Source organism: Lactuca saligna, chromosome 7 (assembly GCF_052625555.1).
Source record: "Lactuca saligna cultivar CGN05327 chromosome 7, ASM5262555v1, whole genome shotgun sequence".
NCBI lineage: Eukaryota > Viridiplantae > Streptophyta > Magnoliopsida > Asterales > Asteraceae > Lactuca > Lactuca saligna.
The window spans coordinates 24,634,175-24,647,362 of NC_136423.1; the positions used below are offsets into that span (position 1 = coordinate 24,634,175).

At 36.1% G+C, this 13,188-nt stretch overlaps 1 protein-coding gene across 2 annotated transcripts; it reads left to right on the forward strand.

Moving 5' to 3' along the window:
* The first annotated feature begins 3,872 nt into the window (after positions 1-3,872).
* Positions 3,873-6,409, forward strand: LOC145007549 (F-box/LRR-repeat protein 25-like). 2 transcript variants are annotated; one of them, XR_013662989.1, is made up of 3 exons: positions 3,873-4,948; positions 5,142-5,254; positions 6,125-6,409. XR_013662989.1 is itself a non-coding variant. In XM_078966462.1 (3 exons), exons 1-2 carry the CDS (start codon positions 3,980-3,982, stop codon positions 5,199-5,201), a joined length of 1,029 nt encoding a protein of 342 aa, XP_078822588.1. In that variant the 5' UTR covers positions 3,874-3,979; the 3' UTR covers positions 5,202-5,246; positions 6,125-6,409. The 2 variants fall into 2 exon arrangements, 1 of the variants encoding a protein (XP_078822588.1); XM_078966462.1 differs by having other exon boundaries at positions 3,874-4,948; positions 5,142-5,246.
* Positions 6,410-13,188: the final 6,779 nt, after the last annotated feature.

Here is a 13,188-nt window from a genome sequence, read left to right on the forward strand (position 1 = left end):
TGTGGCACCCACCACCTGCTCTACAAACCCCTGAATGAACCTTGCCATACATTCCACAAGTGCGGCTCTGTTGACCCCCAGACCGTGTATCAGTGGTATTAGACCGCTTAGGCGCCGACTGAGACTGTGCCAGTGCCTGACACTACTCCTTCAGCTGCAGCTCTATCTCCAACTCACGCCGTCTCACGGCTTCCTGTAGATCCAGGAGGGTATCACAACGCTGTGTAGCCACAAACTGCCGTATATCCGTCTTGAGCATACTCAGATAACGAGTCATCTGAGACTACTCTGACGCAAACTCCGGGAAAAACATAGCCTTCTCAGTGAACATTTAGGTAATCTCCATCACAAACTCCCCATCCTGTCTCAATGTCAAAAACTCCTAAGCAAGCCGCTCCCGTTCCACGCGCATAATGTAGCTGGTGAGAAACAAATCTCATAACTGCTCCCAGGTAATAACAGCCCGCTGATCATCAGAATATGAACCTGTCGTCAATCTCCAACAGTCCTTTTGCCCCGAGCCTAAGCAGGTTCAGAGCACACATTACCTTGTGGTCAGCGGGACATGAGCACGTGAAGAAATAGCCCTCCACGTCAAACAACCACTGCATAGCTCTGTTCGCATCCTGCGTACCATCAAATGTCGGGGGCTTCGTATTATCGACGTCCCGGTACTGGAAGGCCCTATCGGCTCCTCCTCCAACCCGTGCCGCAGTTACAGTCGAAGCGACTGCAGCGGCTGCTGTCTCTACCAGAGCTGCATATCGCTCATCAAAATACTCAACCATCGCGGTCTTGATCGATCCAAACATCTCTTGTAGCTGCGCTCGGAAAGCCGCAGCGACCTTATCGTGCAGAATCTCCTGGATCCTGTCATCCAGCTCCTCAGTCTCTATCTGAACCACGGGCTCAGGTGCTACTGGCACATCTGACCCTCCATCTCCCGACCCTGACCCTGATCCGGATCCCGATCCTAAACCGGACCCAGCAGCAAAACATCTCTTCACCACCATACAGAAAGGTACACTCATGACATCAGATAAACAACATAATATTGGGAGACCAAAACCCACAAATCCTAGGGGTTGTGACTTCCTTGCTACGCGTATGGGTCCTATGCTTCCAGTAGTACGGGCCCATACTACCTTGCACACCTACCCATATTTGTCTCAAGTATCACCACAACGCCCTAATACTATACTCAACATAGAAATACGCTCAACTCTCACTTCTAGAGGATTACCAACTATCTCGCATCTAGTCTTACCACTTCTCATGACTCATATACCCATGAAACTTCCATCATCCCCTGTAGCGCTAGTGCATGCTATCTGCACATAACGCTGGACCCAATAGACTTTCGAATATCCATTCCTACCCGAAGGCCGAATCAACATTCTCAGGCTATAAGGTCTTTATTGTGCACAACCGTGATGCATACACTAAACATCTACAGTTATGATGCCAATCCCATATAAGAGAAATCCCTACGCTAATAGGCATCATATAATCAGGAAAATCTATCATGCGATTCCTGAAGATCATTAGCCTAGCACTAGCATGTTGTTCTAACATATCAGAATATCAAATAACTGTATGGTATTTTGGGGCTTTCTTACAGGCTCCGCTAATCGTACCCTCTGCATCCTCCATCCTTTATTTTGAAAACCATTTTAAAAACTTACTTTTCAAAAATCTCCTTGATTTGAGACTAGATACATACGAGTGTTCCTCCAATTCACTCAAACCAAGGCTCTTATACCAACTTGTAACATCCATAAATTTTGCGCCAAATTTAAATTTTTCAATAATAATTAAAAATTAAATAGCATCGTTTACAAAAATGTTTTCAAATCAACATCCATCAGAGTGTCCCAAAATCATAACATAAGGATGAGGAGCGGCACGGTCACGCCTTCGCCTTGCCATGATCTCCTGAAGTACCTGAAACAATAAACTGAAAACTGTAAGCCCGAGGGCTTAGTGAGCTACCCCTAAAATACAAATACCACACTAACAATGCCATATCAATAACAATCAATCAATCAACATGCATATTAGGCCATCGGCCTGACTGGACCGCCCTACTGGGCCTACAGTCTATCTGAATCTATCCCGAGCCTTCGGCATGACTGGTCCACCACGTGGGTCTGTAGTCTCCTCGGACCACACATAGGGTATGTTGGCCTTCAGCACAAAGCAGGACCGCCTTAACGCAACCACAAGCAATTAACCATGTGCGCATAACTATCATAATTTTACTACTGATTTTGTAAAAAAGTTAACGGAATTAATCATGAATCCTGTTAAATGAGCAAGAGTGATAACTCTACCTCTCATTTGTGGTCTGAGCGAACAAAATAAAAATAAAATGATTTTTCTCAATTGTGAAAATATTGTGGCTTTTATAGTATTTGCCCAAACTTGTTTAATATTTTTTTTATTACATTTTTTCCCGTTTTTCCAAAATTTCCTTTTATATTTCTATTTATTTTGTTTTCTTTCGCATTTAAAGTATTTTTTATATTTCTACTTATATTCTTTTTTAATAAACTTTACGATTTGAAAAACTCTTAAGGAAATAGTTGTGTAAAGGCTATTAAATGTTTTAAAAAAAGTTGGAAAATAAGTTTTGACCAAATCGTAAAAAAAAAAGTAAATTAAAAAAAAAAAACAAATATTTGGGTAATGTTTTAAAAAATATTTGGACCCACTTTTTTAAAAGATTTATTATTTTGTTTTTTACAAAAATTATATAGAATACAAGTTTGACATAATGAAGTTGATTATCCCATGGTGATAAAAATAAGAGATTGTGTCAATTATAATTGGTTAGTTGTTTTTTTTTTTTTTTTTTTTTTTTTTTTTTTTTAAGTTTTGTTGATTGTGCTGTTATACATCTGAGGGCAGAAAGATATTTTAGAAAAATATTTCTTGTTGATTGTTTTTTAAAAGACAAAATACATCATAAAGTATTTTTTACATTTTTTTTTCAAAAGAAAATAAATAACGTTTGGTTTTGGAATATGTTTTTTTAAGTTTCTAACCCTATGGGTGATATTTCTTTTTCCACCATCAATGTCCTCATCACCGCTACCACCACCATAGCGGCCTATCATTGTTGCCACCACCATCATCAACGTTATCCCCATCTTCACCCAACTACAACCCCTATCTCCGACATCACTCCACCTTTCCTACCTTTGCCATTATCATCATCACCACCACCAACAACAACAACACCAACCCCAACACAAACACCATCATCGGTCCATCAACGTCGCCAACAACATTAATACCATCGTTTTTTTTTTTTTTTTTTTTAATTTTAAAAAACAAACAATCATTTTTATGAAGTCTAAATTGAAACATATTTTTGGTTAAAATATAAAATAGACCGAAGTTATTCACCTCTTATAAAAGAAACACCATCTTAGTTTTTAATATAATGCGTTATTTCAAAACCTTTGTTTTAGTAAAAAACTAAAACGAATATTTGGGTCCTAAAATTTTCCAAAAACTTGTCTTAAACCTATCATGTGATAGTTGTATGTTCTAAAATTTTCCAAAAACGTTCAAAACCAACTTAAATCCGGGTCTAAAATTAAAAAACCAGATAATACACATAGTTATATAATTAAAGTATTAAATGTAATAAATATGATCATAAATTGCAATAAATATATTTTTTTCTTTCTTATTTTAAAATTTAATTTTAAAAAATACTTAATATTTACATTTTGATATTTAATTTTTTTAATTAACCCATATAATAAATAATGATAGAGGGATAAATGCTATATTTCAAAAAATAATGATGATCACCTTTGTTTTCGTAAAAACTATAACGTAAATTCTCAAAGTTTAGGGGCCAAAAGGAGAACCTCATTTTACCATCTGTTTTCATTTAAGCCTGATTTGAGTTTTACTTGGTTTTCATGGGGGAAAGGTGACGAGAGCTCAGCTGCTGCTTACGGAAATGGTGGGCAGACGAAAACAACCTAAAATTGCCTCAAAACGGAGAAAGTTTCAGAACAGAACCGGAGATGAAGCGAAAGATGATCGAATCAGTGCGTTGCCAAGTTGCGTGCTACTTGAAATCCTGTCCCGTTTACCCTCCACAAAAGACGCAATCAGAACAGGTGCACTTTCCAACCGATGGAAAAATCTTTGGACTTCGGTTCCCACTCTAATTTTCAAAGGTCGTGTTCGTAATGTCTGCGAATCCGATTTCGTTTCCTTCGTGGACAAAACCCTAATTCAATGTCGCCAATCGAAGCTCACGAAATTGGAAGTGGAGTCCTATGATATTCGACGATTTGCATCGCAAGTCAACAATTGGATTCGCTATGCTATAAGCTGTAATGTTGAAGTGCTTAAATTAGAGTTATGGAAACCTGTACATGAAGCTGGATATCCGTTGGATGAATTATTTTTCAGGGCTTCAAGTTTTACTCATCTGAGATTAGAAGGCTGCATTTTTAATCCAACTGGGGCTATTAGTTGGAAAAATCTTAGGAGTTTGAGTATTTCATATGGGAATTTAGATGAAGATTTGATTGAAAACATTTTATCTGGTAGTCCTGTATTGGAAACTTTGGTGTTGGATTATTGTGAAGATTATAGGCGGCTCAACATTACTTCAAAGAGCTTGAAGAACTTGGTGTTGTCCGGATATATCGATTATCTTGCTCCACCTAATGATGGTAGCATCGAAATCAATGCTCCTCATATTTCATCACTAAGAATCAGAGGTTGTTTGTTGTTGTGGAAGCCTTTGTTGGTAAACGTGTCGTCTTTAGTTGAAGCTAATCTAGATTATACACTCTATGATCATCATGAAACAAGTACCCTCGATGAAGCAGAAGAAGAGATGCTTAAAGTATTGATGCTAAACCTTTGCCGTGTTAAGGAGCTTAAGTTTAATTTTGGGGATGAATGTTCTAAGGTAAAGTGATTATTGTTTAATTTGAAATCATATTGATCATTAGCTGGGGTACTGTACGTAGTACTCTATTTATTATCATTAATTTGATAAACTTTTTCCAATTATCCAGTTGTTGTCTTATAAATCACTCGATGCTAGCTCCCAATATTTTATCATTTTGTTGTCTACTCACTTGTACTTTTCTTGTTGCTAGACTTTTTCTCGTTTGAAAGATAAGGGTTTCACTATTCCATCAAATGCAAAGTTTCATTGATTGGTCTGGAAGTGGGGTCTTGCTTGCATGATCATGGTCCTCAAGGTGAGGAGGTTAAACTCTTAATGATGCTTTGAATATTTCATATTTAGGCATTTTAGTTGTTACTCCAATGCATCTGTTGTAGATTAATTAGTAGCTTCCTTTTTGTTTCTAATCTTTATTCTTCCATGAGTACTTATGGCGTTTTCTTGAGCAAAATGGACAAATGTTTCATGGTATGAGAGGGAACATTTTGAATCACATGATTTTGCTAAAATTAGATCATAACCGTTTTATGTAGTTTTGCGGACAAGCAGTACGTTTTGAAAAGGTATCTTGTTTATTAAGTTTGTTGGTTGTTGTGTAGCTTTATTTGTATTGTTTGTATACAATCTTTTCGTTTGATGAATTGCCATCTCGATCTTTGTTGTGTGTATGTATATTGTGTTGTCCGTTTCATTTAACAGCGAGAAAACTGATTCTTTTATGATGTTTTGTTAAAATGATTATAATTGCGTCTTTTTAATTGTATAGGTTGAAAATAACGGAGAGGCGGATAAGTAGTTACTGAATAGGAAATTGACTATTGAAATTAATATAAGTTTACTTAACTGTCCCTAGCTAGCTTTCATAAACTGATAATTATGTGCTTTAACCGACAGTAATAACTATCCAAATGCAATCCATACATGTTCATATCAGAAGAAACTTCAAATCCACCTCAGCCTTTTTAATTATTTGATAAACGTGCATGTTTCCTCTATTTGCTGCTTAGAAACCATTTATGGAGCATGAATGTCTTTGTTTCTACCTCTTGGGTCTCTGTCTCTCTCTTCTTTCTTGATGTCGTTGCATGTTATAATTTTGTTGGCCCCATTTATAATTAATTGATGCATACATGACTTTTGTTGACTTTTTGATTCATATTGTTGTGTTTGTAGGTTCTGTCTCTTTTGGAAGCAAAAGGTTTCGATTTTCCATCAAATATGAAAATTTCCTGTTGTTGCTTGCTTATGATTGGTCTGACATTGATTCAGTTGGAAGCGAAGATTTGTGATACTTTGAATTCGTGTTTTGTCATTTTAGTTATCATTGTGACATATTTTCATCTCTTTTACTGTTTGTTGTTTGTAAGGTTTAATTACTTGGTTCCATTAGGTCTCTGTTGTGGGTTGCTTGCGGATCATTTCTTATTTTAAAATATTGAATCTATTGACGGTTTCATATGATCTTTCTCTATTTAGCTAATGCATTATTAGTTGTTACTCTGATGCATTTATTGTAGTTTAGAAGCATCGATCGATTTTCTTTGTAATTTTTATTCTTCCATGAGTTATGCCGTTTTCTTCATATAAGAGCCATCCAAATGTTTGTTAAGTAGTCTTTTCTGACAAGCGGTTATGCAAAATTATCTAACATGGAAAACGTACAGTGGACTTTGGATTTCAGGCTTCTATGTTGTGTTGGTTTTGTTATATCTTTTTTCTTTGTTATTATAAAGGTGCTGGTGTTGGTTGAAGTATTTGTCTATTGTGTTCACTGAATTAAGAGTTATAGTAAGAAGTAATATAAGAAGTGATGTGGTGGGCATTGAGTAGAAGAAAGTCATTAAACCGTATATAATTGTCATTAAACACATGTATAGATGAGTACTGACAAGTGTGGAAACATGATACAATGAATGACGTAGTGACTAGTGTGAAGACATGGTGACAATGCAAATAGTTTGGTCACGTCTTGAAGACTTTTTGACTGCATCATTAGAAGCGGAAGTTGTATCAACAAGAAATCACAGGAGGGGACAACTACCCAAGACTGATATAAGGGAATAATAAGATAACTTTGTATACCAAAGGAACGAACATGTTAGGACTTCATTAGTGACTTATTAGAATTCAAGGACTTTTCCTATTCATTTATATTTGTATAGTTTGTTCTTTTATAATTCATTTTGGTTTTGCTCTATCTTAAACTTATTTTTTTTAACAGCAACAGAATTCATTCCAAAAATCCAAAACTGTAGCAAGAAGCTAGAGAGGGCACAAGACTACAAAGAGTTTACGGAAGAGAGAGGGTTTTAACCCAATCCGTCCATGTAACGTTACAATGATTATTTATAACAATATTTTATTGAATTGAAATTCCATTAGTTTCATATTAAATGATTTTTTTTTCTTGTGAGAACTGATCATGTGAAATTCCACAAGGATTTTCAGCCAAAAATGGTTTTACCATTATACCCTTCATACATTTAAACACATTTATGATATTATTTCTACCATATTGCATCATAACTCAATTATTTATAAACTATAAGATTTTTGAATCTAATTCACAGCACGATCTATTTCCATCTTTAGCGGTTACGAAGGAATAAGTGAGATTATGTGAGCGAAATTGTTGTGGTGATCACCATATCTCACAAAATCAAGAAGGTAATCTATCTATTTATAGGATTTGAATTCCATAACCATCATAAACGATACCAATTAGGTTTTTTCAAAAAACACAAAAGAGATTATGATTTGTGAAAAGTTATTAATTTTTCATGGGCATTTCCAGGTTTTACTCTTCTTCTTGTGATTTCATCGTTAGGTAATCCTTTTCGTATGTGTTTTTCTCCATTTATCTCTCTTAAACCCTAATCCTTTTTATCCACTCGATTAGTTGTGTTTCTTCATCTTATACATTTTATATCTCTTAAATTGTAACCCTCTTAAAACCTTATATTTAATCACTATCACAATCGTCTTCTAACCTCACCCCTTCCTATCAGTTGTAATATTGTCGATTTTTATCATTAAGAATGTCGTTTTCGGAGACGAAACCATCACATTCATGGAGATATTTTATCAGAGCAGTGATTATGATGTTTGGTTATCCCATCAGGTATATGATGTTTTCATACGTGTAGGTTATTAATTCATAAATAGATTTAGAAGTAATGTGAATCAGCTTAACAATTTCTTTACTTGGTATTATTTAGGGAATAAAGTACATATACAAATGATGCAAAATGTTCCTATGTTTCTTGACTTTAGTACCCACCAGGTGTTTGACAAACTATCACAAAGAAACCTACATTTCCTTTGTTTCTTTCATTAAATGAAGTAGAATCAAAATTTTGGGCTTTTGGGGTTTAGCTGCTTTGGTTGCGATTTTAGTAATTATTTTTAACAATATTTCACTGAATTAAAATTCTATTAGTTTTATATTAAATGATTTTTTTGGTGAGAACTCATAATGTGACACTTTTTCATATGTATCATTTTAGAGGTTGCTTGAGATATAGATAACCATAACAATATATTATCATCTTACCAGAAGGTTAATCTAGACGAAGTGATTGTTGGAGGGTAATTCCTCATTAAATGTTCTTCTTGCTGTGTCAACTTCCAAAAACTATTTCATTTGTTGTGATAGTTTTGTTGAATTATCTGATTGATATAAATGTAGAACATGTTACTAACGTGTTTTTATATAGTTGGTTTAAAGGGATGGAATATCGGTACACTCTAAATTAGTAACAACATGCTTTTCTCTTTGCTAGAGGATTTTAAGGCAATGTATGTAGTTTTTGTCATCATATTTGATTATTGGCTACCAGACTAGGTTTGTTAGCATTTATCGAGGTTAGAATTTTGATAAAGTTTTTTTTTCTTTGGTCACCTTGAAGGAGAGAAGAAGAAGAAAAGATCATCTTGGAGGAGTAGGACCCTTTGGATCCAAAATCTCATCATCATTTGTCATCACCTTGATGTAAAAAGCAGTGAACTTGATAAATGACTTGATAAATGATAAGCATAGATCTAAGTTAGCCTTGAGTTTGTGTCCTTTTAGTGCCGATAGTTGGGTATTTTGAGTATGAGCTACTTCAATCCATTCAAGCCATCCTCTCATACCTTTTGATGTGCCTAGAGGCATAAGAATGTGGACTTGATAATTTATTCACTTCCATGCAAGTGCTACAAGGTCTTAATGGGTTAAGTAGAAGTGGTCTTTAGTAATAAGCACTTTTGGGCCATGCAAGACGATAAAGTTGGAAACTATATGATCCAGGATGTTATTTGGGACTTTGATTTGACTTTAGAGGTAAGGATTGGACGTTGTAAGCTCTTAACAGGAAAAGAGTTGACCACGTGCATACGTTAGGCATACCAAGTGGTACGTCATGCGTACGCGGTCAAAGCCCCATCACCTGGTTAACCAGTGAGTACGCCCCGCTTACAGAGGAATACACCCAAAATACCCGGTTGGGTTGACTCAGGTTGGTCTTCACTTGACTTTTGACCTTTGACTAAGTTTGACTAAGGGTATTTTGGGAATTGTTGAGTAGTGTTGGTTGTCGGAGCAGAGATTGATTCAGACTGCATTCAAATTGAGAGGTGAGTTTTTCGTCACTATACATATGGGTCGAATGCACCAAGGCTGACCAATTGGATTGATATCATGGTATGTTATATGTTGCTATGTTGTAGTGATATGTTAGATCTGTATCCTGGTACATAGGATGTGGCTATGTTGTAATGATCTGTTAGATCTATATGACTACATGTATCAGTTAGCTATTGATTGCTATGGCGTATGTTGATATGTGATGGTTTACTAGGTTGAGGTGGACCAGTTGAGACGCTGAAGGTCAAGACACCCAGGGTAGTCCGGATAGACTGAAGGTATGCGAGGCAGACTATTCAGGCCGAAGGCCCAGAGATCGGTCCAGATAGGTTGAAGGCCTGATGAGGCGGTCCAGTTATGCTAAAGGCTCTATATGCATGTTGTTGCCTTTTATGTTTATGTGGGAGAAACTAACTAAGCATTGGCTTACCGTTTTGGTTTTGTTTCAGATACTTTTGAGGACCTTGACAAGAGGAATGCATGACCGTACACATCCTTGGTTTTATGTTGTTGGATCTTGAGAGACTCTGGATTTATATTATCTTTTTGGAAACAATAGTTATGTAAACAAATTTTGAGTAAATGAGTTGTTTTTGAAAACTTTAAATTTGTTATAATTTTTGAGACGTTACACAAATTTACCCCTAGTGTAACTCAAACTAAACCCCGGACACTTCAAATTAAAAATACTCAAAGACAAGAATGTACACTATACACACGATACGTGCATGTTTGCATTTCATAATTTGCAAATCTAAACACAATCAATTTCTCTAGTTATCATAGATCATTTAATGGGTTAATCCATACTGTTGTTGACATATCCAAGACGACAATGCCACAAGGATGCTCTATCCATACTATTGGAAGAATCCATGCATAAAACAGCATTTCCTAGGCTATCTACAATCATAATAGTTTTATAAATTCCATTACATGGTATTGCCTCAAAATATAAGACACCATTTAGAGAAGCACAAATAGAACCATTCTCATTATTAAAAGAAAATCTAAATCCTTGTCTAAACAAACCATGAAATGAAATGATGTTTCTTGCCATTTCTGGCGAATAGCAACAATTGTTCAAATATAAAGATAAACCATTCCTAAGCACTAGAGAATACACTCCAATCTTGGTCACAGGCACGGATCTTCTGTTGTCACACCCCAAAACCAAGAATGGCAGAAACGTTCTGGGGCGGAGGACATCATGTAAAGTATCACAACACAGTAAATGTAAATAAGCAAACAACATCATCCATTGCATTAAATATAAAATTTTAATACAAGCGTGTTCCGTACAGTTTTAGACACCAAAAATATAATGTAAATCAAAATAGTATGATGAGTCTTGAATGCGCTCCATCTTCTCAAAAGCTAGCATCGGTACCTGTCTACTGATGACCTGAGAATACAAGTTATTTTGAAAGAATTTATCAGCATTAAGCTGGTGAATTCATAAGTATTTTAGTGTCGAGGTTTGTTATCAAAACGTTTGAACCTGTCGCAAGTATGAGTTGTAAATGTATGTAAGTGTTTGTAAAAGTTTGAATCTCTCAGAAAAACCTATATTTTCTGTTAAAGTAGCCCTCTACCAAGGCTTAACTGTTTTATATGCTCGTTTGATGTAAAAGTGTGTAATTTCCCAAGTATAACTATCATTTAACAAAATATAGTTTGTACATTAAAGTTTAAGTGAGGTTATCACCAAAATGTAATGGGTAAATTATTGTAGTACGGTAGTTTTGTTTTATATGAACTACTACTGTACTAACTACCTTAAACCGGGTTTATATTAAGGTATCATGTGATAAATTGCACCATACTATCGACTGGTAACATCGACAACGTATAGTCGAAAATAAGGTATGACGTTTGGCACCCACAGACCTGTCGGTCCCACTGTAGCTAGCAGCGAGGTGTAGGATAGTCAATCCAGTATAGATCTATACGCAAACTCACGCTCTCCCTCCAAGAGACTCTGGCTACAACTCGGGTCATGTCAATTAAGACATGCTCCCATACAGTGGATCACAATTGTTAACGTATTCGTGTTTATGCAATATAATGTTACTTGTTCTAGTATCGTTGTATATGTTCTCTTAGTAATAAGTATTGACTCCTGAATGAACTAACTCGTTGATCTAGAAATTGTAGTAGTATGATCCCGTGTTACCCCGATGGTAACTTACTAACGAGGTGCTGATAAGTATGAATATGGAAGTACTTTTATGTCAATACATGTATATATGATATATAACTAATATTGAAACGACCCTCGGATGGTCACCCGAAACTCCACCAGACCACATCCAAATCGAGGAAAAGGAAATAGGATAGGTGGCTTTCCTAAGCCCTTTAAACATTATTTATACAACTATACATATATGGGCATGCAAATTTATAGGTAGTAAAACAAGGTTTACAATAAAGCATTTGATAAGTAAAAGAGTTTGTAAAACATTTTGAAGTAAAACAGTTTGAACAGTGATAAAATCATTGGTTTCCTAGTTATTAATCACATGTGATTAATGCAATCACATGTGATCGAAGCAATAACTATAAGTGTTTAACTTCTATCCCCCCCCCCCCATAAAGTATTTAAAACACTTAAAAGCATTTCAAAGGTTGAATAAAGGGGTATGAACTCACTTGGAAGTTTGAAGATAGCGAGATCGAAAACCGGGCAGAGTTTCGTCTCGGGAAACGGATTTTTCTCGGGATTCTCGGGAATCTCGGGAGTAAAATCGACCCTCGGGACTTGAGCAAAAAGACCAGAGCTTCGGGTTTGAACGGGCACGGAAATCGAGGCAAGATTGTGAGAGAAAGAGAGAAAATGAACAAATTTTTTGGAAAGGCTCGCATCCCTTTTATAGGGGTGCTGAACCGCCTCCGAACGCGGGGCGTACGGGCGTACGTAGCGCGTACCCGTACGTCATCGCTTACGTATTTCGGATGGAGCGGGTCGGATGGGACGGCGGGTCGGGTAGCTTCGCATAGGGCGACGTGGACGATCCGAGGTCGTGCCCTCGAGTACGCGGGGCGTACGAGGGTACGCGGCGCGTACCTCGGCCCTAGGCTGACTCTTCTTCGGATAATACCGAATTTTTAATAAAAATTATATATAAATTATTTATCAAACTTCAAAAATTCATATCTCCTTCATACAAACTCCGTTTTCGACGTTCTTTATATCCCCACGAAGGTGAGACTACAATCTACAACTTTCGTTTAGATTCCGTTGGCAAATTCTGAAATTATTTTTATTATTTATTTATTAAAATGACGTGATTAAGGAATTTCTTTAAAAATTCATAACTTCTTTATCTGACGTTGGTTTTTGCCAGACTTTTTACCGTTGAAATACTATTGTCGAGACCTTCGATTCTTGTTTAGGTCATCCCGGCCAAATGTCGCTCGATCTCCGTTTCGAGTTTTTAGCTGTCTGTTGCTAAGCTGAACTTGGAAAAATCATAACTTCAATATACGAAGTCGGATTTGGGCGTTCTTTTTACCTACGATCATGGTTTAATGAGATTTAAACATAGAAGAATTTAAATAGAAACTTTTTGGACATTTTATTATCAAAGTTAATTTTATTAACTCAAAA

Excerpts from the sequence above, each read along its gene's own strand:
- LOC145007549 (XM_078966462.1), top strand. The coding sequence starts at position 3,980 with ATGGTGGGCAGACGAAAACAACCTAAAATTGCCTCAAAACGGAGAAAG. Across the intron at positions 4,949-5,141 it reads TTGGGGATGAATGTTCTAAG|ACTTTTTCTCGTTTGAAAGA; the intron begins GTAAAGTGATTA and ends TCTTGTTGCTAG.